At 42.5% G+C, this 27,460-nt stretch overlaps 1 protein-coding gene across 4 annotated transcripts in view; it reads left to right on the top strand.

Moving 5' to 3' along the window:
- The window catches only part of TRIO (trio Rho guanine nucleotide exchange factor), a 584,493-nt gene that overhangs the window by 334,535 nt on the left and 222,498 nt on the right, over positions 1–27,460 (top strand). For all 4 annotated transcript variants that reach the window (XM_044293534.1, XM_044293537.1, XM_044293535.1 and 1 more), the window contains exons 30-33: positions 15,979–16,169; positions 18,183–18,284; positions 23,818–23,960; positions 25,436–25,507. In XM_044293534.1, coding sequence (XP_044149469.1) covers positions 15,979–16,169; positions 18,183–18,284; positions 23,818–23,960; positions 25,436–25,507 — 508 coding nt within the window. The remainder of the gene's footprint in view (positions 1–15,978; positions 16,170–18,182; positions 18,285–23,817; positions 23,961–25,435; positions 25,508–27,460) is intronic.

The following is a 27,460-nucleotide window of genomic DNA, read 5'->3' as shown; positions in this document are numbered from 1 at the left end:
TTACATTGTAAGTCTGAACGGATCCGCTCGCCTCCGCACGGCCAGGCGGACAGCTGAACGCTGCAAGCAGCGTTCAGCTGTCCGCCTGGCCGTGCGGAGGCGAGCAGAGCGGAGGCTGAACGCCGCCAGACTGATGCAGATCCGCTCCATTCAGACTGCATCAGGGCTGGACGGAGGCTTTCGGGTCCGCTCGTGAGCTCCTTCAAACGGAGCTCACAAGTGGACCGACGAACGCTAGTGTGAAAGTAGCCTAATTTAAACTTAAAAGGTGAAATTAACATATGTCACAATGTACGAAAACACCCATAGTATAAAAATATATTCCCCATATGGCAAAAGGGAAAAAGGCGTCCAAATGGCCGATTCGCCGTTTTTGGTCGCTTCATTTCCTGCAATTTCTTTTTTCCACAAAAAGTGATCAATAAGTCATGCACAACCCGGAATGGTATCAATAAAAAGTTTAGATTGCCCTGCAAAAAATGAGCCCCCATACAGCTGTTCATGTAATTACAAAAAAGTTATAGGGGTCAAAGTATGGCGCCAAAAAATTAAAACTGATTTTTTTTTTTTCCACTTTTTAATCAAAAGGCAAGAAAAACTATACATATAAGGTATTGCCGGATTCGTACTGACCTGCAGAATAAAAGTAACTGGTCAGTTTTATCGTACATCAAACGTCGTATATAAAATAAAAAAAGACTTAAAACTGTGGTGGAATTGTTTTGTTAGTTTTTTTTTTTTTTTTTGCAATTTCACCCTATTTGGAATTTTTTTCTCGCGTCCCACTACATCATATGCAATAATAAATGGTGGCATTGAAAAGTACAACTTGGCCCGCAGAAATCAAGCCCTCATATGGCTATGTTAACAGGCAAATGAAAAAGTTATGGCTCTGGGAAGGCAGGGAGCGCAAAACAAAAAACTCCAGTCCTGAAAGAGTTAATATAAACTAAAAAATCTGCAGAATTACATAAGGGTACTTTCACAGTAGCGTTTTTGCTGCATCCGGCAGGGTTCAGCAAAAACGTTTGTTACTGATAATACAACCACATGCATACGTCATAAACAGATCTGGTTGTATTATGTGTTCTATAGCCAAGACTGATCTGTCATGAACTCTATTGAAAGTCAATGGGGGACAGATCAGTTTTCCATTGTCAGCGAAAACTGATCCGTCCCCATTGACTTGCATTGGGGGTCATGCCGGATCTGTCTTGCTCTGCATCCCAGGACGTAAAGCAAACTACAACATGTTTCGATTTGCTCTCCGGTACTGGAACGCAACTAAACGGAACGGAATGCATTTTGGAGCATTACATTCTGTTCAGTTAAATTTTGTCCCCATTGAAAATGAATGGGGACAAAACTGAAGCGTTTTTTTCCGGTATTGAGCCCCTATGACAGATCTTAATACCGAAAAACTAAAACACTAGTGTGAAAGTAGCCTAACATATATAAATGTATATAATACATTTTTCTATAGTCCCCATTCACGTGTGGACTTTGCCTCTCAGGTTGCACAGCTGTTCTTTCAGTCAGTGGTTTATACAGTCCTGATCAAAAGTTTAAGACCACTTGAAAAATTGCAAAAAAAATCATATTTAGCATGGCTGGATCTTAACAAGGTTCCAAGTAGAGCTTTAACATGCAACAAGAAGAAATGCGAGTGAGACAACATTTTTTGAGCATTCAATTTAATGAAAACAACAAATAAACTGAAACAGGCTGTTTTTCAGCTGATCAAAAGTTTAGCACCACATCTCCCCCCAAAAAACAGAAATCTAATATCCAAACATGAACTCAGTAATGTTTTATCACTTCCAAAATTTGTTTCGGCATGCTTGATGCAAGCGTTTCCATGAGGTGAGTGGGAACATTTCTCCAAGTGATGAAGACGGCCACACGAAGGCCATCTACTGTCTGGAACTGTTGTCCATTTTTGTAAACTTCCCTTGCCATCCATCCCCAAAGGTTCTCAATTGGATTTAGATCAGGGGAACACACAGGATGGGCCAAAAGAGTGAATGTTATTCTCCTGGAAGAAGTCCCTTGTCCTGCAGGTATTGTGTACTGTAGCGTTGTCCTGTTGAAAAACCCAGTCGTTACCACACAGACGAGGGGAATGCTCTCTGCAACATCTGGACATAGCCAGCGGCCGTTTGACGCCCCTGCACTTCCCGAAGCTCCATTATTCCAATTAAGGAAAAAGCACCCCAGACCATTATAGCGCCCCCTCCACTGTGGCGTGTAGAAAACATCTTAGTTGGGATCTGCTTGTCATGCCAGTAACCTTGGAAACCATCAGGACCATCAAGGTTAAATTTTTTCTCATCGGATAATAAAACTTTTCCCTTTCATCCTCCATGACGGCATACCATGAGAGATGACCCGCCTCCAACCAGGTAGGGACAGGAAGTATAAGTTTGACTCTCCTCCGGCTCCTCCTCAGTGTCTTCCTGTCCCTCCAGGTAGGAGATGGGTTTTCTCTTATTAAATATATAAATGTCGCACTAGGGCACTGAAAGGGGTTTTCTCTTATGGTCGCCGACCATGAAGAAAGAAGTAGAAGAAGGAAAGATGCCATGTGAGGAGGCAGCAGGGTCCGGTCCCCATTGGGGAAGCCGGGCTCTGGAAGACCTGTCTCTTACCTGCTGCTGGTGCGGGCAGACAGGTCCATGTGGGGCCGGACACTCAGGGAGTCCCTCCGGTCGGTGCGATACTCCACACTGCGATCCGGCATGGCCGGCGCTCACAGTGTCGTCACCGGAAGTGGACGCGCGTCATGCGTTCCACGAAGCGTTCCACAGCTCACTTCCGGATTGGGGCCTGAGAGCACTTCCGGGCGGTGGAGCGCATGCCGGCGGCGGCGGGAAAATTCAAAAAACGCACAGGATTATGGCGGAAGTCGTCCTCTGATCTGAGGTCTGGAGGTAAAAACTATTTAAAGAGGGGGAACAGTGACTTTTGATTCCCTAAAAAAGATGCTGGACCCAGGTGAAATTATGGAGAACACTCAGGGATCCGTACTAGTGAGTAATTTACCAGGACAAGGGTAAAAGGCAGTATATTCTGTTAGATTAACCCTTATGTATTTTCTTTCTTTCTGTATGTGTGCAGAGCGAGAAAGAGAGTGCTCAGAAAGCAAAATCTAGTCAGAGGGCAAAAAAGTGCAGTCTCTGTTCTATTAAACTTTCTGATTCTTCTGATAGGAAAGTGTGTAAAAAATGCACTGACAACATTTCTAAGGATTTAGTTCCGTCCCTAAAAGAAGAACTTAAAAACACAATTAGGGAAGAAATCAGGGCTGCTATGTCAGATACCTCATTAATTCCTTCCTGCTCCAAACAAGCGCAGGGACCAGCGACTAAAGCATCTGATTCAGAATTTGAGGAGGACTCAGAGTCAGGTGAACTCGGGTCTGAAGATTCTGGTTCAGATTCTGAATTTAAAAACTATCTTTTTTCATCGGAAGATACCAGAGAATTAATTAAGGCAGTTAGAGCCACTATGGATCTTTCTGATGAAAAAATCTGTAGATCAGTTCATGACGAGATGTTCAGTGGTTTTGAACAGAGATCTAACCGAGGTTTTCCGGTGCATAAAAACATGCACGATCTGATTAAAAGAGAATGGAGGTCCCCGGATAGGAAACTATTCATTCCTAGGACAATAAGGCGACGTCTCCCCTTTTCTAGCGAAGACGAAGCCTTGTTAACCACCTGCCCTAAGATAGATGTTTCTCTGTCTAAATTAGTGAAGGGTCCTAACGCCTTACCATTTGAAGACATGGGGTCATTAAGGGACCCCATGGATAAAAAGACAGATCAGACTCTTAAAAAAACATGGGAAGCTTGTGCTGCCCTGTTCAAACCAAACCTAGCGGCAACCTCAGTATCCAGATCATTAAAAAAATGGCTCACACAGTTAGAATCCCTATTGAAAGGCGGTAGTACATACGGTGATCTTAAAGATTCCTTTCCGCTCCTAATCAAAGCGGTGGATTTCCTATCTGATGCCACTGCGGAATCTGTCAGGATAGCTGCTAAGGCATCTGGGTTAGCGGTCGTGGCAAGAAGGTCCCTCTGGTTAAAATCCTGGTCAGGTGAGGTCAGTTCAAAATTAAAATTATGTACCTTACCTTTTCATGGTAATCTATTGTTTGGGGAGGATTTAGAGTCCATCCTAGAAAAGGCTTCCGATTCTAAGAAGACTTTTCCCAGAGATTCCGGGAAGAGGAAATTTCCCTTTCGGAGAGTTAAAAAAGGGACCCCCTTTCAAGCAAAGAAAACTAACAGGGACTCAGGCTGGTCAAGGGGAAGAAACCAGAAGAGTAGAGGGTACCTGTTTTCTTCAAAGAATACGGAACCGTCAAAGCAATGACGCCAGTGCTCAGGTAGGAGGGAGACTAAGTTGTTTTTTAGACTACTGGGAAAAAATTACAACAAACCCTTGGGTCTTAAATACGATCTCGGAAGGCTACAAAATAGTTTTCCGTCTTCCTCCTCCCTCAAATATTTTCAGGGTAACTCCTATTCAAAAGACAACTGTTCTCCAAACAAATCTGGAGGAAGGGATTCGGAAGCTTCTGGCTCAAAGGGCCATAATTCCGGTTCCCTATTCTCAAAAAGGTCAGGGATATTATTCAACCGTTTTTCTAGTAAAAAAACCAGACGGGAAATTTCGGTTAATAATAAACCTAAAAAACTTAAACAGATTCATACAGTACAACAAATTCAAAATGGAGACAATAAGATCAACCGTGAATCTGCTGAAAAAGGGGGACTTTTTAGCCTCCCTAGACTTAAGAGACGCATACTACCACATTCCGGTATGCAAACAGTCCCAAAAGTTCCTGCGGATAGCGGTTTATTTGGGGAAAGTTCTGTTCCATTTTCAATTCCAGGTATTACCTTTTGGGATAACATCGGCCCCCAGGGTCTTCACAAAGGTGATGCTGGAACTAGTGGCCCACCTGAGAAGGAGGAATATCTTGATTATTCCGTATTTAGACGACCTACTGATAGTAGGCGAGTCAAAACAGTCACTAGAGAACAATCTCTTTGTGACCTGCCAGACGCTGTATCTGGCGGGATGGCTAATAAATTGGGAAAAATCAAAGCCAATCCCGTCCCAGGAAATAGTTTTCCTGGGTCTCTCCCTGGACACCACTCGTCAAAAAACGTCTCTTACAGAACAAAAAGTCTCTGGAGTGGTAGAAAAGGTCTCACGGTTTCAGAGTCATCCATCCTGTTCGATACGAGAAGCCATGAGACTACAAGGGACCCTGACTTCTTGCATCCCTGCAGTAAAGTGGGCTCAGTTCCACTCTCGAATTCTACAGCAGTGGACGCTGGCCTGCTGGGACAGAAGCCAGAGCTCTCTGGAACAGACAGTTCTGGTTCCTGTTTCGGTGAATCCAGAGTCTTCAGTGGTGGAAGCAAGTAAGCCACCTACGCCAGGGAATTCCGTGGAATACGGAGGAGCAGGTTTTCATCACTACAGATGCAAGTCCTTGGGGGTGGGGAGCGCATTACTCTCATCACTATTTCCAGGGGGCCTGGGTAAACCACCAGAAAACTTGGTCCTCAAACCAAAAAGAATTGATGGCAGTCTGGGAGGCCATAAAAGTGGCGAGTCAAGACATAGAGGGAAAGGATGTCCAAATAAGATCAGACAACACCACAGTGGTAGCGTATTTAAACCATCAAGGCGGAACAAGAAGCCTATGTCTGAGTCAAATAACAGAAAAGATTTTTTCCTGGGCAGAAGGAAATATAAGATCCCTTTCAGCGGTCCATTTAAAAGGAAGCTTAAATGTGAAAGCAGACTTCCTAAGCAGGGTCAAGATATATCAAACAGAGTGGAGTCTGAAGGAAGAAGTTTTTCTCCAAATAACCCAAAAGTGGGGAGTTCCCCAAATAGACCTCTTTGCTTCAGCCACAAACGCAAAAGTAGACCGTTTCTTCTCCCTCAATCCAAGAGACAAAAGCGAAGGCATAGATGCCTTTTCAATAAAATGGAGGTTCCATCTAGCTTATGCCTTCCCCCCCCTACAACTAATGTCTCGGGTGATAAAGAAGATAAGGCAAGACAAAGCCCATGTTATTTTGATAGCTCCCTTATGGCCCAAAAAATCATGGTTTCCTCTTTTGAAGGTCATGTCAATCCAAAGTCCATGGATCCTTCCTTGGGATCAGGATTTGTTGTCGCAGGGTCCCCTTCTCCATCCCGAGGTGGAAAAGCTACATTTGGCAGCTTGGAACCTGAAAGGTTGATCTTAAAGGCTAAAGGCTTGACAGATCCCGTCATCAATACTATGTCGGCCAGTAGAAAGGAGACAACCTCTAAGATCTATAATAAGGTTTGGAGAACCTTTAATACATGGTGTGTAAAAGAAAAAGTATCCCCTGAAAATTTTTCGGTCCTTTCAATTCTAGGTTTCTTACAGTCTGGGCTGGAGAAAGGTCTTCGTCCCAATACTTTGAGGGTTCACGTATCAGCCCTTAGTGCAGTTTTTGATGAAAAAATTGCAAATCATTCTTGGGTTGTCAGATTCCTTAAAGGGGCAGATAGACTGAGACCTTCATTGAAAGCTATGACTCCACCATGGGATCTTAATTTAGTTCTATCAGGTTTAACAGAAAGCCCCTTTGAACCTTTATCATCTGTCTCTATAAAATATATAACACTTAAAACCCTGTTCTTAGTAGCAATTACATCAGCCCGCAGGGTTAGTGAAATCCAGGCCCTGAAAATTAATGAACCTTTCTGTGTTATCTCTGCAGATAGAATTACGTTTAAGTTAGACAACTCCTTCCTTCCCAAAGTTGTGTCTAATTTTCACAGGCAAGAAGAGATATTGGTTCCCTCGTTTTGCGACGACCCGAAAACAGAAGGGGAGGAGAGGTTTCATAAATTGGACGTGCGGAGAGCAGTGCTTATATATTTAGAGGCCACGAAGGTTTTCAGAAAGACGGATTCCTTGTTTGTTCAGTTTCTTGGCTTAAACAAAGGGCAGAGAGCAACAAAAAATACCATTTCAAGATGGATTAAGACGGCGATCTCAGATTCGTATAAAGCGCTAGGGAAATCACTTCCTGAAGCCTTTACAGCTCATTCTACGAGATCGGTTTCGGCCTCTTGGGCAGAGAGGGCAAACGCTTCATTAGAGCAAATTTGTAGGGCAGCCACCTGGTCTAGCCCTAATACTTTTATTAAACATTATAGAATCAATGTTAAGGCAGGTCAGGATCTAGCCTTTGGGAGGAAAGTCCTTCAAGCTATAATCCCCCCCTAAAATTGTTAATATGTTATATCTCATGGTATGCCGTCATGGAGGATGAAAGGGAAAAACCAAATTACGTACCGGTAATTCCCTTTTCATGAATCCTCCATGACGGCATAGGGGTTTCCCACCCTAAAAAAAAAAAAAAAAAAAAAGGGATATATGTAAATATAGACGTTCATAAGATTATGATAGGCCTACACATAGGTGATGGTGTGTGTGATGGTGTGCAAAAAAAAAAAAAAAAGATTCGAAAGAACACTCTCTAGGCTGTCGATCCAGAAAGACACTGAGGAGGAGCCGGAGGAGAGTCAAACTTATACTTCCTGTCCCTACCTGGTTGGAGGCGGGTCATCTCTCATGGTATGCCGTCATGGAGGATTCATGAAAAGGGAATTACCGGTACGTAATTTGGTTTTCTTCCACCTTTTGAATGTCCCATGTTTGGTGCTCTCTTGCAAAGTCCAAACAAGCCGTTCTGTAGTGTTCAAGAAGACAAGGACTTTGAAGACGTTTTTTGTTTTTGAAGCTCTTCAGTCTCAGATGGCGTCTGATGGTTATGGGGCTGCAGTCAGCACCAGTAAGGACCTTAATTTGGGTCGAGGATCGTCCAGTGTCTTGACGGACAGCCAATTGGATCCTCCGGCTCAGTGCTGATGAAATTTTTGTTGGGTTTTCCACTTGACTTTTTTGTTCCATAACCCTCAGGATCATTTAAGAAATTCCAAATGACTGTCTTACTGCATCCCAACTCAGCAGCGATGGCGCGCTGTGAGAGACCCTGCTTATGCAGTTCAACAACCCGACCACGTTCAAAAGGGTAGAGTTTTTTTGCCATCGCAACATGTGACTACCTGACAGAAAATGACAATGAATCCACATCTTTGCACAGATTTGGCCTTTTAAAGGCATGTGGTCCTAAAAATTGGATCAGCTGAAAAACAGCCTGTTTGAGTTATTTTCAATTAATTGAATGCTCGAAAAAAGAAAATTCTCACTCATTTCTTCTTGTTGCATGTTACATAGTACATAAGGCCAAAAAAAGACATTTGGCCCGTCATCCTGCCAGTTGAGGCAAAAAAAAAAAGGTAGAAGCCAATTTTCCTCACTTTAGGGAAATAAAAAATTCCTTCCCGACTCCAATCAGGCAATCAGAATAACTCCCTGGATCAACAATCCCTCTCTAGTAGCTATATCCTGTAATATCATTACACTCCAGAAATACATCCAGGCCCCTCTTGAATTCCTTTATTGTACTCACCATCACCACCTCTTCAGACAGAGAGTTCCATAGTCTCACTGCTCTTACCGTAAAGAATCCTCTTCTATGTTTGTGTACAAACCTTCTTTCCTCTAGACGCAGAGGATGTCCCCTCGTCACAGTCCTGGGGACGAAACACTACTTGGAACCTTGTTAAGATCCAACAATGTAAAATAAGATTTTTTTAGCCATTTGTCAATGGTCAAGTGGTCTTTTGATTAGGATTGTAGCTTGCGACCTTGCCAAGAATTAGACCATTCCTGGGGCGGATGCTGCTATAAACAACAGGTTGAGTGAACCACTTGGCAGCCTCTGAGAATAATGTTTAGTATCGCCTGCATGGCTGGCAGGTGTTATTTAGTGCTTAATTCAGTACAAGAGTCCTATGTTAAAAGCCACTGTGTAAACGGTGCCTTATATCAATATAGTTATATATTTGTTTAGGAATGTATGGAAGGATTTTCATTTGAAATGTATAGGAGATATGGTGATATGCTAATCCCAAATTTGAGAGTTTTATTCCAGGGACTGTCCATAGACCCTACATGGAAATTTCCCAGTGAATCAATACACAGGTGGCCACCTGAGCCCACTTTAGTCTATGACTGAATCAGAAAACCCTTTGAGATTGTCTATTACCGTCCGATCTCTCTGCTAAATACTGACGCTAAAATGTTTGCCAAAGCTTTGGCAGGGAGATGAAGGAAAATGTAGTACAGACTTGAAGAGGCAGTGTCAGGATGATCAACCCTATTAGTGCCCATTAACACGTCCTTAAGTGTTTTGCAGATTCGTGGATCCGCAAAACACGGACACCGGCAATGTGCGTTCCGCAGTTTGCGGACCGCGCATCGCCGGCACTATAATAGAAAATGCCTAATCTTGTCCTCAGTTGCAGACAAGAATAGGACATGTTCTATTTTTTTCAGGTCCGCAATTCCGTATCCGGGCAGCACATAGAAATGAATGGGTCCGCAATTCCATTCCGCAAAAGCGGAACAGAATTGCGGACATGTAAATGGAGCCTTAAACCAGGCTTACTGCCTGTTAGGGCTTATCATCCTGATTAAAACAATACCACTCTTTTGCCTGTATGCTAAGCAACTGCAGACAAATCTGTGTTTTTATTCATATGCACATGAGCAAGTTGAAGCACTAGGGGCGGGGCTGAATAATTGGAGGACTGCTTTTGTAACACCCCTGTGCATCACGCACTCCCCCCTTTCCTTGATTGACAGGTCTAGACCTCAGCATGTTGAGGGCAGAGCTGTGTCCTAGCATGTACGCAGTATATATGATGTGTACCATACCTTCCCATAATGACCAGAGACAGGGGCGTAACTAGAAGTGACTGGGCCCCACAGCAAATATTTGTAAGGGCCCCCTCAGCGCGCTTCGCATCTCCCTCCTCCTGTGTAAACCCCACTCCTTTGGCACAGTGTAGAGGTATACTGTATATTGTGTGGCACAGTGTAGCGGTATACTGTATATTGTGGGGCACAGTGTAGAGGTATACTGTATATTGTGGGGCACAGTGTAGCAGTATACTGTACATTGTGGGGCACAGTGTAGCAGTATACTGTACATTGTGGGGCACAATATAGAAGTATACTGTATATTGTGGGGCACAGGGTAGAGGTATACTGTATATTGTGTGGCACAGTGTAGAGGTATACTGTATATTGTGTGGCACAGTGTAGCGGTATACTGTATATTGTGTGGCACAGTGTAGCGGTATACTGTATATTGTGGGGCACAGTGTAGCGGTATACTGTATATTGTGTGGCACAGTGTAGAGGTATACTGTATATTGTGGGGCACAGTGTAGAGGTATACTGTATATTGTGTGGCACAGTGTAGCGGTATACTGTATATTGTGTGGCACAGTGTAGCGGTATACTGTATATTGTGTGGCACAGTGTAGCGGTATACTGTATATTGTGTGGCACAGTGTAGCGGTATACTGTATATTGTGGGGCACAGTGTAGCGGTATACTGTATATTGTGGGGCACAGTGTAGCGGTATACTGTATATTGTGGGGCACAGTGTAGCGGTATACTGTATATTGTGGGGCACAGTGTAGAGGTATACTGTATATTGTGGGGCACAGTGTAGAGGTATACTGTATATTGTGGGGCACAGTGTAGAGGTATACTGTATATTGTGGGGCACAGTGTAGAGGTATACTGTATATTGTGGGGCACAGTGTAGCGGTATACTGTATATTGTGGGGCACAGTGTAGCGGTATACTGTACATTGTGGGGCACAGTGTAGGCTATATGTGTATAACATAAACATATTTCATATGAACACTTACAATTTCTTGGCTTGGCCCTTGGGGATCTCGGACGCCACTTCCACACTTGGCCGGGGGCTCGGCGGACCTGATGTTGTGTTTTATCCTAATGAGAAAGATTTCATAATAAGGATTTGGAGAAGGGGCAGAGGGATAGCAGAGCAGGGAGAGGCTGGTGCTGCTACTAGGGGCTCATACCATGGGGGAGTAATAAAGCCCACCATAATGCCCACCCAGTTGTAATAATTCTCCTTATAATGTGACAGTGCAAAAATACCCCCTTGTAATGCCCCCAGTTGAGCTAATGTCCCCATAGTGCCCCCATAATGTGCCAGTATAAAATGCCCCTATATAGTGCCCCCAGTAAATTCCCCCATAGTGCTCCTCTCCCCCTTCCTGCTAGTGCCCCCCATAATGTACCAGTATAAAATGCCCCATATATAGTGCCCCAGTAGATGCCCCTCAGTGTCCGGCCTCTGATAGGCTGCCGGCCTAGTGTCCCCCATCATGCCCCCCAATAATGTGCCAGTAAGTGTCCCCATAGATGCCCCTCCATCATGTGCCAGTTATCAAGTGCCTCTCCCCCCCCCCCCACATGTCCCAGTATTATAGTGCCATCTCCCCCCATGTGCCAGTATCAAGTGCCTCTCTCCTTCCCACCCCCCATGTGCCAGTATCATAGTGCCAAACCCCCCCATGTGCCAGTATCAAGTGCCTCTCTCTTCCCCCCATGTCCCATTATCATAGTGCCATCTCCCCCCCCAAAAAGTGCCAGTATTAAGTGCCTCTCCCCCCCCATGTGCCAGTATCATAGTGCCAACCCCCCCCCCACATGCCAGTATCAAGTGCCTCTCTCCTCCCCCCCATGTCCCAGTATCATAGTGCCATCTCCCCCCCCCCCACAAAAAAAGTGCCAATATCAAGTGCCTCTCTCCCTCCCCCTCCCCATGTGCCAGTATCAGGTTCCTCTCTCCCCCCCCCCCCATGTGCCAGTATCAAGTGCCAACCCCCCCTCTCCCCTCCAGGTGCCTCTCACCCCCCCCATGTCCCAGTATCATAGTGCCATCTCCCCCCCCCCCCACAAAAAAAGTGGCAGTATCAAGTGCCTCTCTCCCTCCCCCCCCACCCCATATGCCAGTATCAGGTGCCAACCCCTCTCCCCCCCCCATGTGCCAGTATCAGGTGCCACTCTCCCTCCCCCCCCCCATATGCCAGTATCAGGTGCCAACCCCTCTCCCCCCCCCCATGTGCCAGTATCAGGTGCCTCTTCCCCCCCCCCCCCCATGTGCCAGTATCAGGTGCCAACCCCCCTCCCCCCCAGGTGCCAGTATCAGATGCCAACCCCCCTCCCCCCATGTGCCAGGTGCCACTGCCAGTATCAGGTGCCTCCCGCTCCCCCATGGCAGTAACAGTCGGGTATTAAAAAAATAATAATAAACACTTCTACTTACCTCCATGTCAGCGATGCGATGCAGCCTCTTCCTGTGTCCCGCCTTGTATTCTGTCCCGCCCTGTATGTCCATATATGGAGTCAGTGCTTGTATTTGAGAAAAGATTCTGCTGGGATTCGAACCCACAACCTTCTGCTTCAGAGGCAGAGCAGCTAACCACTAGACCATATCAGCTGCCTTGCGGCTGACTGAAAAAAATATGAGACTTCTACTGTTATAGCTGGCTAAGTGTACATCTATACACATGACAGCTGCTCATATATAGAGATATAGCAGAGCTGAATGTGCTGAGACAGCTGTCATATACAGATATAGCAGTATCTCAGATATATCTCTATATGACAGCTGTTCCAGCACACTCAGCTCTGCTATATCTCTATATATGATAGCTGCCCCAGCAAACCCAGCTCTGCTACATCTATGCATATGACAGCTGCCCAAACACACCCAGCACTGCTATATCTCTATATGACAGCTGTCCCAGCACACTTAGCTTTGCTATATCTTTAGATATGATAGCTGCTCCAGCACACCCAGCTCTGCTACTTCTATATATCTCTAAGTATTGCTATACAGTAGATAGATATATAGAGATATAGCAGAGCTGAGTGTGCTGGGGCAGCTGTCATGTGTATAGATGTAGCAGAGCTGGCTGTGTTTCGGCAGCTGTCATGTGTATAGATGTAGTAGAGCTGGGTTTGCTGGGGCAGTTGTCATATATAGAAATATAGTAGAGCTGAGTGTGCTGGTGCAGCTTTCATGTGTATAGATGTAGCAGAGCTGGGTGTGTTTGGGCATCTGTCATGTATAGATGTAGTAGAGCTGGGTTTGCTGGGGCAGCTGTCATATATAGAGATATAGCAGAGCTGAGTGTGCTGGTGCAGCTGTCATGTGTATAGATGTAGCAGAGCTGGGTGTGTTTAGGCATCTTTCATGTGTATAGATGTAGTAGAGCTGGGTTTGCTGGGGCAGCTGTCATATATAGAGATATAGCAGAGCTGAGTGTGCTTGGACAGCTGTCATATAGAGATATAGCAGTGCTGGTGTGTTGGGGGCAACTGTCATGTGTATAGATGTAGCAGAGCTGGCTGTGTTTCGGCAGCTGTCATGTGTATAGATGTAGTAGAGCTGGGTTTGCTGGGGCAGCTGTCATATATAGAGATATAGCAGAGCTGAGTGTGCAGGGACGGCTGTCATATACAGATATAGCAGTGCTAGGTGTGTTTGGGCAGCTGTCATGTGTATAGATGTAGGTTTTTTTTTTTTCCAATCAGTTGTAATGCAGCCTTTATGGCTGTGAGGGTAAATGCAGCCCGGGCCCCGAAGCAGCTGCTTCCCCGTTAGTTACGCCACTGACCAGAGAGGCTTTCTAGGTTTAGGACAATAATATACATATTGCTGTTTTCACAAGCACAATATATGATTCTAAAGAAACCAGTAGCGTTTTGTTCTGTGGTTGTCCCCTCTCCCTCCTTCCCTCCTGCTATTAGACTTGGTGATTGAGCCTTTGGCAGCAATGCCAAAAGATCTGAACATCTGGGGTTTTGGAGAGAGGGCAAGATTTCATTATACATGAATGACATTGTTTTATTTTTGAAATGGGGAATGAAAGTATTGAAAATTTGATAAAGAAAATGTAGCGATATGACTGCATTTTTGGGGTTTCAAATTAGGAAAAGTCTATCTACTTCTCTCCCCTAAGAGGCATGTTTGCTTATCTTGGCATAAATAATTTAGAAATTGGATGCTTTTTTTTATTTTTTTATTCTAATATTAAATCCCAATTTAACCAACATGAAGGTTTGAAGGTACAGGTCTGGGAGAAATTGTTAATATTAAGGGTAGATAAAATTGCTCTGATTAGAATGGTAACTGTGCAATAGTTTAATTATGCGTTAGATTCTGCAGCGGTCTGGTCGAGGAGAGGATCTTTGACCTTTTCCTTGACCTACACCTTACATGTTTGGCAGAAGTCCAATCTTTAAAAATGATGCCCACTTGCAAGCACAGCGGGCTATGTTGCCGCTGGTTTTCTGCTGTTTTAAACAACAGACGTCCAAGGCTAATGTTAGCGGTCCCTGCCTCCTGTATTATGATTGTCCATATTGTCTCCTTTGCTGGCTATATTCATTTTTCCATCACATTATACTCTGCTCGTTTCCATGGTTTTGACCACCCTGCAATCCATCACCGGTGGTCATTCTTGCATACTATTGGAAAAAAGTGCTGGCCTATGTGTGCTCCTGCAGTTTGCAAGCAGGACCACTGCTGATGGATTGCAAAGCATGGAAACAAGCTGCGTATAATTTGATAGAAAACATCACAATTCTTTAGTAAGAGCCTTGTTGTAACTTTCTCTACATGATAAATGACATTTGCTGAATTGAGACAACCTCTTTTTAGAAGTGTTCAATTTAACATTGTTCATGGTGTGTATTACTCCCTTAGATTCTTAGAAAATATACGATGGAGTGACAACTCTTGATGTCCAAGGTGTTCTGTCCCTGACACGGATTTATTACATCTTTTATGGTGGTGCTCAAAAAAAAAAAAAAATTTTGAAAAAGTGTCAAGAAAAGTCAGATTCCTCTCTCTTTCTCTACAGGGATTTGATTTGGGAGATGGTTGATTGTTAATTAGGGCCCAGCATAGTATACAAATGATAATCGGGGTTATCAGCTCATATATAATAGTGAGAGAGAGGATGTCAACTAAATTGGCGGTTACAGAAAAATATATCTAAACAGAACACCTGGGAAAGTTTTGAAAAGTGGTATCTGTTATCTTGATGGACAGATTTGGGTGCCCATTCTTGACATGGTCGCAGTTATAAACCACTGGTCTCATGAATGGCTACGCTGCTTCTCAGTGGTAGATATCACATGCACAGCTGCTGTTGGTTGTTTGGTGTGTGATCCACTACAAGATTACCATGTCAAAAGCAACTATGTGAACAGTGCCTCAAGCCTTATTCACACGTTAAGGCCCCATGCACACGGCCGTGTGCGGGCCGTGGAACCGCGGCCTGGATCCCTCCGCAATACAGTAATACACTGGTATGATCTATACCAGTGTATTACTGTACTGTGCCGGCAGCAGGGAGCGCACGGCGTCATAGCAACAAGTGACGCCGTGCGCTCCTGCTCTCAAGAGGGATCCAGGCCGCGGTTCCACGGCCCGCACACGGCCGTGTGCATGGGGCCTAAGTGTTAGGTCAGTGATTTCCATCAGTGATTGTGAGCCAAAACCAGCAGTGGAGGCTTCACAGAAATAAGGGAAAGATCTGCTCCTGTTCTGTGTTTAGAGCCGTACCAGGTTTTGGCTCAAAATCACTGATGGAAATCACTGACCGAACACTGATGTGTGAATAAAAGCTTATACAGTATCAATATATAATTACTTTTTTGTGATCACATGCTGATTAGTGATGGAAGTAGCAGGGATGGGACCCTCTTCACTGGAATTGAGGGGCTTTCATTAAACTCATTATGGGGAGGCGGGAACAGGTGACAACTTTAGGCTGACTTGTAGTCTTTTTTTTTTTTTTTTTTAATGTTTAAAATAAAACAACTGTCAATTGTGTGCACAAATGTACAGCATACATTGCTAATCATCTATGTTTGCAATCCGAAAGTTAGCCATCTCCATTTTAGTTTAACCTCTATATCTGTTTTCATTTTCAGGTTTTGAGGAGAACATTGATTCTCAGGGGGAACTGATTCTGCAAGATTCTTTCCAAGTGTGGGACCCTAAAACATTAATACGAAAAGGCAGAGAAAGACATATTTTTCTCTTTGAGATGTCTTTAGTATTTAGCAAAGAGGTGAAAGATTCCACTGGAAGAAGCAAGTACATTTACAAGATGAAACTATTTGTAAGTAGCTCCTTTTTGTTTAGTGCAAAATGCAAAGTTATTAATTTATCATTTGTTTGTTGGATCATGAGTTAACGATGTTCCCAGTCAATTACAGAGTTTTGTTTACACTGTAATAATAGGTAGGCCCATGTCAAAAGTAACAAGTCTAGTATTCTTAAAGGGCTTCTGTCACCCCCAAAACACATCTTTTTTTTTTGGGCTTGTTAAAATCCTTATTTAACGACTATTCCCTATATAGGGTTCTTACCTTTGTCTGTGCCTTCGTTTCCATAAAAATCAATCTTTTAAAGAGGACCTTTCACTTGAATAAACTATGTGAACTGAGTATGCTGCACTTACTATTATCCCTGGGCGCCGCTCCGTTCTCCCGTTATAGGCTCCGGTACCTTTGCTCCTTAAGTTATAGTAAGCGGGTCTTCCCTTGTCCTGTGGGCGTCTCCTTCTCCTAGGCTGCAGCGCTGGCCAATCGCAGCGCAAAGCTCACAGCCTGGGAGAAAAAAATCTCTGGATTTGCGGACCCATTGAAGTGAATGGGTCCGCATCCGTGATGCGGAATGGCCACAGAACGGCGCCCGTGTATTGCGGATCCACAAATGCGGTCCGCAATGCGGCAGCGGGAAGCATACGTTTGTGTGCAGGAGGCCTAACTGTCACAGCTTCTAACAGGAGATATGGCTGGTGGCAGTTGAAGATTTAAAGTAGGCACATACCACCCCCTTAGTGAGGTGTACGGAGAAATAATAAAAAGAACAAACAGCAGGTGGCGCTATACAGATACATTTTATTGAATAGCTAAGCAGCTATACTACATTTTTTAATTACATGCAATTACAAAAGTATTGTAATGTACAATATTTTTTAAAGACTCAACCTCTTTAACCAATAAAAAGGTATCACATGTTCAGCATGAGCACTGAGTAATTCTCCTGGGACATGTGGTCAGTGTACTTTTCTTTCTTTTTTCTTTTGCCTGTATAGGAAACAGGGATGTGACGCGCGCACTCATAACATTTTTTTAAAAAGGTATTCCAAGCTGTGTAATTAAAAAATTTTATACAATGAAAACCTATGGTTGAAATATGTCTTTAGTATGTGGTGTACACAGAGACTTTTAGTGTAAACATAAAGCATTCATATGTCGCCTTATATGTTGTTGTGTGATTTGAACTGTCATTCCTCATAAAAACTAAGCCCATAAAAAAAACGCTTTCCATAACTCCATGCTCGGTTATTAAGTAATTAGATTGTTTGTGTGGATTTTGTTCAGCTAATCACTCAAAATGGTAAACGGGTATCTTTTAGGTCCCTTTCACATGTTCATGGTGAAAATACGTTTTTCTGTTCTGATATAGGAACAGAGAAACAGTAGAGCACATCAGACATGCTAGACACTAAGGCTGGGTTCACACCTGAGCGTTTTACAGCGTGTTCCTACGCGCTGTAAAACGCTCAACAAGGAGAAACCAATGATTCCCTATGGGAATGGTTCACACTTGGGCGTTTTACAGCGCGTACGATCGCGCTGTAAAACGCCCGACGCTCCAAAAAGTACATGAGCGACTTTTGGGGCGTTTGTGGCCATAGGACACTGTAGTGAATCACACAAACGCGCGTCAAACGCGCGTTTACTATTACAAAAACGCGCATAAAAATGCGCGTCAAAAACGCACGTAAAACGCGCGTTTGCGCAACGCTCAAGTGTGAACCCAGCCTCATGGCGCTTGACAGATGTCCTTGACTTAAATGGGCCCATTGGGTTTCTAGTGTAGATTCTGGCTTTTTACTGGACAAAATGCTGTTTCATGCAGCACTTGTTTTTTTGGGCTGGAGTCTGCGATGAAAGCTCCTGCCAAAACTTTTACTGCAAATGTAAACCTAAAAAGTTATGAAATTAAATGTTGTGATCAATCTGTAGATGTTGTTATAACTATAATGTGTTGTGTCTAATGAAAACAAATGAATGGATGTTTAGTTAAGTATTTTTTATTTATTTTTTACACATTTTTTTAGACTTCAGAATTAGGAGTCACAGAACATGTAGAAGGTGACCCTTGTAAATTCGCACTCTGGGTTGGCAGGACTCCATCATCTGACAACAAAATTGTTCTCAAGGTTAGTTGCGTGACATTCACTTCTGTGCTTTCTGTATTACTGGAAGGTTTGCAAAGTAAACTTCAGCTAGTGGTTTACTTGGTAATTACTACTTGACCAATTGTTTGTGTTCTGTGTAGGCTTCACTACTGGTTTGAAGATATTTTTTCATGGCATACACATGTATGGTCCTTGTCAAATCTAAGAGCCAGCTGGGCTTTTAACATGGCTTAACAGGAAGCCTGTAAAAATCCCATAGACTTCACTGCAAGCATATACTAAGCGATTAAAGGATCTAAGGCAGGGGTGCACAACGTTTCCTGGTTGGGGGCCACATTGCCAGACTGAACCAATTATGAGGGCCGAAATTAAAATTTAAAGGTGCATTAACAACTGAAATATTGTACTTATGGCATATTGAACACACATTATATACCATTAATGTCTAGTTACACTTCCAGGACTCCCATCTAATGGGAGAAATACATGAAAAATACATGTGAGCAGCCACAAGGCATAGGCATACATGTCTGTTACCAGATGGTTGGGGGCCGCACAGAATGGTATCAAGGGCCGCATGTGGCCCCCGGGCCGCAGGTTGTGCACCCCTGATCTAAGGGGACTAAAAATGAAAGTAAAAAAAAGTTCTTAAAAAAATGTAAAACCCACAGATGTATAAAACAAATGCAGCCCTTTCACATCTAAAAATAAATGTAATTTGAATTGCTGTATCCTAAAATGTAGCAAAAAAAAAGCTGATGACATTTTTTGATCACCTCAACCTCACAAGAAAATAGAATAAAAAGGGATCAAATGTTGTATGGTACCACTACAAACTACAGCTTGACCCCAAAAGACAAGCCCACACACAGCTCTGTAGATGGAAATGATTAGTTTCAGTAGTAAAATATAATTAAAAAAACTACACATCTTGTATCACTGTAATCATACTGACCCACAGCATATGGTCATCGTGTCATTTCAGCAAGCAGTGAACGTTGTGAAAACGAAACCCAAAATATGTTTTTTTTTCCTGATTTTCAATATAGTAGACTTTATCAAAGTGAGTAGGAAAAAATGAAAAAGGCTTAAATGAAAAATTGCCTGGTCCTGAAGGGAAAAAAGGGATTGGCTACATCTGTATAATAATTCTGAAATGGCCATACAGTGCACTGTGTGACAGAATAAAGCTTCAGCGTGCTTTTTTGTCACCTGAACTCCTGTTTGGAATTTCCTCACTACGTGTCCGCTGCCTGTGTAAATATCGCAGTGCTTTGGCCACCACTAGTGTTGAGCGAACTTGTGTTTTAATTTCGGCGTCTAAAGTTTGGCTTTGGGTTATCGAAGAATCGAGTTATGAATTCCGCTACTACGGACCATAATGTAATTTAGAATCCATAACGCGATTCTTCGATAACCCGAACTTTAGACACCGAACTTAAAACACAGGTTCGCTCAACACTTGCCGCCACATACCTGGTAAACAAAACTGTGGCAGTTTTTTTTTCTATCCAAGACCACTGCATCTTTTCCTATACTGGTGCAGGGCAGCAATCAATCAAGCAAGCGTCTGTGCGGAAAAAGATACAGTAGCCATGGACAGCAGAGTAAGTGTTCACGTGATTAAATCACGTGACTGCCACCACCAGAGACACAGCGGTTGTGGAACTGGAGTATTTACATAGGGAACGGATAGACATAAAAGCATGCTGTGGGTTTATTCTGCAACAGCATGCACTGTAGGGCCTTTTCAGAAATATTCTTCTGAAGTGGCCAATGCCTCTAAAGGAGAGAGGAATTTTCTGCTCATCAAGCAAACACTCATTGGGGCATTTAGGGGTGGGGATGGAATCATTGAGGTATTGCAAGGTGAAACAGCTAGCTGGGTGACAGAAATAGAGATAGATGGAAGAGTGGCAGGGGTCAATAGTCCTGAACTTGAACACCTTTTATTAAGTTGGGAGTTGGAGAATAAGGGAGATGTCAGTTCAGTAGGTCCTGCAGTAACTGGACACTTTCCTTACCAACAAGGAAAATGACTGCTCCAATAAGAAAGGGCATGTTAAAATTTTAAAGGCTAGACAAATCCTGCTGTTACCTGATTCACAGTGATAGACATTTATTTTCGTTTGCTTCCGTCAAAGTGCTTTAATTTGTAAATGAGGTTGACAGATCGAGAGGCTGGTGAGGACCCAATGAGTGTTATAATTATTTATATAGTGCCATCAGCTTGGCAACTCCATTTCCTGGTCTAATGGAAACAATATTCATCAGACTAGGCCACCTTCTTCTAGATCCTCATATGCCCATTGTAGACACTTTTGGCAGTAAGCTGGCGGTACTCTTGACTAGTCTGGGACTATGCAGCCCAATTCTCAGAATGCTGCAATGACCTGTGTATGGATACCTTTCTGTTATAGCTATAATGGCTAGCATTAACTATTTTTTATTTTTTAATTTTTTTATTAACTTCTACTCTTCTGTGAATTTGTACAAGATAGGCAAGCATTTGTTTCCCTCATGTGTCAAAGAGCCCTAGGCTCCAAGGCAGCCCATAGTACTAGGCGTTTCTGGTCTTCCTTTGGTTCAACTGGTGTTTTAACTTGTAAAACAGAAAAAAAAAATCTACTGTAAAATATACTGTAGTATTTACTGTGAACTTGAACTTTGCTATGCAGTTGATTAGCATGTTGTCTTTCCTTACTCCTTTTTTTGAGCTCCAGCTTAACAGACAACCATAATTCACACTCCTTAAACTGGTGGTACAGCTCCAGCAGTGGGCAGAGCCACGTTCACTATGTGCACTTTAAAGTCCATAAAGTACATAATTGACCTCTATCATTTCTCAAGGTACATTCGATAACTCATCTAAAGGCATATGCATTGCATCAAGCTCACTGGAATTCCACATGCCACTAATTTCACTAGGGGAATGATTATAGTGAGTTTACTAGAGACTTCCCTCATGTAAATCATTGGCAGAATAGTCAAAGGATTCCTAAGTCTACATCATCTGCTTGCACATGCATAGTTTGCAGTTCTATCTTAGAGACAGTACCATTTCTGATCCGAAGCATAATACCATGTCAACAAAAAGACAGAAACTTTCAAGTTGCACTACTGGCACCCCTTCCAATCTACTACATGGATTGAGCAATATACCTCAATATTAAGAAACAGTGATAGGGCAATATTACAGTTTCCGAATGACCGCTGTATTTTGTGACGTCATAAGATTGGTCACATGTGATCTGACCGCTTTTAAATCCGTATCCGCCCACCCTTGCATTGTGCATATCAGTACCCACAAACACATTAGTGTGCACAGCGGTCGCCACAGTCTCCTTCTTGCTCCCATATTCATGTCTCCGCCCACTGACGTCTGAATCACATAACGGCTGAGGCGAGCACACGGAAAAGTATTTCCGACTCCTCGAGTTCGCCACTTCGGCTGACTCCTGGCCTGTAAGGAATGAGCGAGACGAGATCCTAAACATAGAATTGAATAGAACCAGCCCGGGTGTCATACATAAAGGTAGTATGTCTTTCTATGTCTTCTGCAGCCCTGTGGCTTGGTGCTTCCTTCCTGGCTACAAGTTGCAGTCTGCACATTGATCTATAATAGCAGGCATTAGGGAATGAGTCGTCATGAGTCCCCTATTCATGAGCAACAAGAAGACTATATGGTGGCCACAAGACATCATTATACTGGGGGGAGGGGGCTTCAAAACCTGTTTGACCATATAGTATAATATTTCCTTGCAGCTGCCCCCATACACTATAATGTCTCCTTGCGGGTGCCCCCATGCAGTATAATGTTTCCTTGTGGCTGCCCCCATACAGTATAATGTCTGTTTCCTTGTGGCCCTAAGTGTTTATTTTTCATTTAAATGGGCATTTATCGCGATATATATCGTTATGGCGATAAATTTCTTAATATAATTATCGTGGTAATATTTTCGATATCGCCCAAACCTTGTACCCACACAGCAACACATACTGCCCCCTACCAGTGACAAGGTAACTTCCAGCATCAAGTCAGCAGATCCTCCAGAGACTAAACAATGGTATTACCCTTACTCTGCATAATTTTGTCCTGATATCCAGAGAACTTAAAGGTAATCTGTCACTTAGTTTTACCCTATAAAGATGCGGACATGCACGGATAGATCTCCGCTAGCATGTCCGCAATATACCTGTCCCATAGCTCTGTATGGTTTTATTTTGTTAAAAAAATCATTTTATAGATATGTAAATTAGCCAAGTAAGGTGCTCAAGGCGTGGTTACTTATGGTTAAGGAGCCCAGCCACGCCCCCTGTGAAGGAGCCCAGCCACTCCTGCATCCAGGAATCTTCTCCTTGCTCCCCAAGTTACAGTGCCGTAATCTCGCGATGCGTCAGCTAGATACATATCACTGGTTTATTCGCAGTCACAATATATAATTATAAAGAAACCAGTAATATGTATTAGCTTTCTTAGTATAGAAAACCACCCTATAGCCTGGCTCTAGCCTTTGTTATGGGTTAAATGAGGGAGAAAAAAAAAAATATTACTGAAACTTAAAATCTAGAAGTCTCTCCTGGGATTTCAACTTCTTCAGCAATCTACATCAAAGGATGATCACTTACCTCCAGGGTGTAGCATATTAAGAACAGTACTTTTCTATACTTTAAAAGTGAATAAATATTACTAATGTTTTTGTAATCATATATTGTGCCTTTGAATAAACTAGTAATATTGATTAGCTTTTTAAGCATAGAAAACATCTATTCTCAACATGGTAAGGCTATAGTAGATAGTGTATATTACATTTGCAAGCTAAAACACGGCTCTGCCCTCAGCATGCTGATGTATAGCCCTGTTAGTCAAGGAGACGGGGGTTGTAGGCAGAGCACTGGGGTTTTAGAAAAGCAGTGCTCCAAGGATTCAGCCCTGTCCCCAGGGCTCCAAAGTTTTCATTTGCGTATGAATAAAAACATCAATATCTCTGCAGCTGTTTAACATACAGACAAAATTAAGGTAACATAGTTTATAAGGCTAAAAAAAGACATCTGTCCATCCAGTTCAGAGTGTTATCCTGCAAGTTGATCCAGAGAAAAAAAAGAAAAAAAAAAAGAAAAAGAAAACCTCTGAGGTAAAATTTTCCTCACTTTAGGGGGAAAAAAAATCCTTCCTGACTCCAATTAGGCAATCAGAATAACTCCCTGGTATTGTTTTAATAAGCATGTTCAACCCTAACAGGCAGACTCATGCACTGTGGAGTTGAGAAAATCATAGTTGCCTGCTTCCCTATTCTGGTCCCCCGACCTTTAAAATTCTAGGTGGGAGGTGGCACGTGTGCTGTTGTAACCAATGAAGTGTCCTTCAAATTGCACATTGCTGCTTTGATTTCTGATGTTTTTGAAATGTCACCACTGAGTCATTGGCTGCAGTGGTGCCCATGACCCCTTCTTATGGGATATTCGCTGAATGGAGCCAGGTAGGGAGCAGGTGTTTTCAAAAGTTTCAAAAGCTAGACAACTTATTTAGTTACATTAATTACATTATTTTCAGGGTTCCAGTATTGAGAACAAGCAAGACTGGATTAAGCATATACGAGAAGTTATACAAGACAGAACAATTCATTTGAGAGGTGCTTTGAAAGAGCCTATTCATATACCCAAGACAGTATCAACAAAACAAAAATCTGTTAGACGGTAAGTGCTGAGATATTTTTGCACATTAACTAGATAGTTTTGTTTAAATAACATAATAAATTGTAAAGTTAATAGAATTGGTGTAAAAATGTCTGCTTAGAGTTGTATTCAGGCACTTGTTACAAATGCAGTGATTCGTAGCAGAGTCCAAGAAAATAAATAAAACTACCCATTACGTTATGGGGATTGTTAAAAAAAAAAAAACATACAATTCTAATTTGTCCCATTTCTTATCCGTTAAATGTTCACCGTCTGGTTTTTGAACATTTTGACTGCTAGTCTTCTGCATTTGATCTTTTAACCCCCTTTGTTTGCGTTAATAAAAAGGAGTATTAGTGGTCACTAAGGGGTTAAAGAGACCCTGTCACCACGAAATGCAATGCAATCTGTGGACAGCATGTTATAGAGCAAGAGGAGCTGAGCAGACTGGTATATAGTTTTGTGGAAAAGATTCAGTATAACCTGTAATTTATAAATGTAAACCTTTTAAGACCACCCCCTCAGTGACTGACGGCTATCTTTGTGCACACACATAGTGAATGCTATCAGTCACTGATATGACCTTCCCTCTGTACAACTGAGATTTAAATGTATAAATTAAAAAAAATTACTGAATCTTTTCCTACAAAATGTTCAGTCTGTTCAGTTTCTCCTGCCCTATGACATGCTGCCTGCAGATTACAGTGCATTTTTTTTTTTGTTCCAGGTTCTCCTTAAAGAGGACCTTTCATCTGGCAAAACATTGTGAACTAAGTGTCATGATCTGAACATCGGCACCCAGCGATCTCACTGCACTTACTCTTATCCCTGAGCGCCGATCCGTTCTCCTGCTATGCCCTCCGGTATGTTCGGTCACTTGGTTATAGTAGGCGCAGTCTGCCCTTGTTCTCCTTGGCGTCTCCTTCTCACAGGCTGTAGCGCTGGCCAATCGCAGAGCTCACAGCCTGGGAGGTTTTTTCTCCCAGGCTTTGAGCGCTGCGCTGCGATTGGCCAGCGCTACAGCCTAGGAGAAGGAGACGCCCAGGAGAACAAGGGCAGTCTCCCCCTACTATAACCAAGTCCCCTAAGTCTCCGCCTACTATAACCAAGTGACTGAATATACCGGAGGGCATAGCAGGGGAACGGAGCGGCGCCCAGGGATAAGAGTAAGTGCAGTAAGATCCCTGGGCACTGCTTTACAGATTATGACACTTAGTTCACAATGTTTTGCCAGATGAAAGGTCCTCTTTAAGGCCATTTTTAAAAAAAAAAGCATCTACCAGTTTTCTTTTTTTTTTTTTTTTTTTTTTACTACTTAGTATCATTTTTTTTATCATTTGCATATTTTGTTTAAAATATTCTTTAGGAATATATCAACATCCATCATCAGAAAGAGTAGTAGATATTACAAGCGGTTGGGCATGTTTTCCATTGTGTCGTATTTCCAGTGTACAAATGCTTCACCATACTTTTTCTTCTGTTCTATGTTTTTTAAGGTGCAGCAGGGGAGAAGAAACAGGCGAGGGAAGCCTTGAACCTGGCCTTCATTCTGGCACAGGCACCAAAATGTATGTGGTAAAAAGTTTGAAAATCACAGACTGTTTTCATCTAGTCATAGTGGGCCTCGGTTATCAAAAGATATTTATAATAAATGACAGACTGGGTCTCCTAGGCAACTTCAGTGTAGTGCTGACAGACAATGCATTACAATACATGATGTATTGTAGAGGGGATCACACCCCCCAAAACCTTTCCCATAATAAACACATATAAAGTTGCAAAAAAACTTTCAAAAAATATCACATAATCCACCCAGTCAGAAGAATGCCTTAAAAATGTTTTAATAAGAACTGTGCCCCCCCCCCAAAAAATTTTTTGTCACCTTACATCGCAAAAAGTATAATACCAAGCGATCAAAAATCGTATTTACCCCAAAATAGTACTAATCAAACAGTCATCTCATCCCACAAAAAAAGCCCCAACATAAAACAATCGCCTAAAAAATATGGCTTTCAGAAAATGGAGACACAAAAACATATTTTTTTTCAAAATTGCTTTTATTGTGTAAAACTGAAATAGTTTTTATTTTTTTAATAATAGACATATTAGGCATCAACTGTGTCTGTAACAACCTGCTCTATCAGAATATGACATGATCTGCCCCCACGGGTGAACCACGTGTAAAAGAATAAATAAAACCTGTGCCAAAAAAGCTATTTTTTGGGTCACCTTACATAACTCAAAAGTGTAATATCATGCAATCACAAAAATTGTTAGTCAATCATACCTTCATCTCATCTTTATCTCTGACGATGTATGGTAGAATGTTGACGTATAGTAACTGTAGTCATACACATTGGTTCAGCAAGTGTTGAATAATTGTCTGGTGAATGGTGGTTGATTGTACTGCAGACACAGCAATAGTTTTAGTTGGCGTTGGCAGTCCCAGTAGTTGAAATGTGTACATGTATTTCACTGACTTTGGGCAAAGGTCAGATGATCTTTCTGGGAACATTCAGAGAAAGATCTTTCAGTGATTAGCAAGTTCAGAGAAAGACCTTTTGTTGAATAGCGACTTTTTGACTAAAATTTTATAGATGGCCAGCTTCTTATTATATAATGGTATTCTGTCATTGGTTGACTAAAATGTTTGTTATTAATATTTACCTGGTATTGGTTTAAATTATACATTTTGAATATTAAACTAGTGTTTATGGTCAACTTAAAGAGGACCTTTCATCGTAAGATAACTATTGGGCTGTGTAGAGTGGCGCCCCAAGATCTTTCTGCACTTACTATTATTCCGGGGCGCTGCTCCATTCTCCTGCTATGTCCCCTGGTATTTTCGCTAATTTGGTTATACTGGGAGGAGCCTGCCCTTTTTCTCCTGAACGTCTCCTTCTCCCAGGCTGTAGCGCTGGGCAATCGCAGCGCAGAGCTCACAGCTTGGGAGAAGGAGATGCCCAGAAGAAAAAGGGCAGGCTCCTCCCAGTATAACCAAATCAGCGAAAATATCAGGGGACGTAGCAGGAGAACGGAGAGGCGTCCCGGAATAATAGTAAGTGCAGTAACATCCTGGGGTGCCGCTCTACACAGCCCAATAGTTATCTTACGACGAGAGGTCCTTTTTAAGTTGACCATAAACAGCCTGATGGTTATCTTACAATGTTTGGACCGATTAAAAGGTCTTCTTTAAATAGTTTCTCTGTTTTCTTTGTGAACTTGTTTTTTACTGCCCAGAGTACTCAAAACATGGATATTTTTGCCCCGTTTTTCATGTCAGCTCTTTCCTTCCTCTTTTCTCAACTTCACTGCATCCTGGCAAGATGTTTACAGGCATACCTTTCTGTTTTCATCAGCTTTCTGTTTGGTTTTCTGACCAAACCCAGCATCCTTTATTATCTGGCTAGTAATAATATGTTGTGTATGTTAGAGTGCCACATTTCCACTAGTTTATCAGTGTGTTAAGCCACCACTGCTTTTAAAATACAATAGCTAAAAATTTTATTTAATTTTATATA

This window comes from Bufo gargarizans, chromosome 5, assembly GCF_014858855.1.
Source record: "Bufo gargarizans isolate SCDJY-AF-19 chromosome 5, ASM1485885v1, whole genome shotgun sequence".
Taxonomy (NCBI): domain Eukaryota; kingdom Metazoa; phylum Chordata; class Amphibia; order Anura; family Bufonidae; genus Bufo; species Bufo gargarizans.
This window is presented reverse-complemented; position numbering and strand designations above follow the sequence as displayed.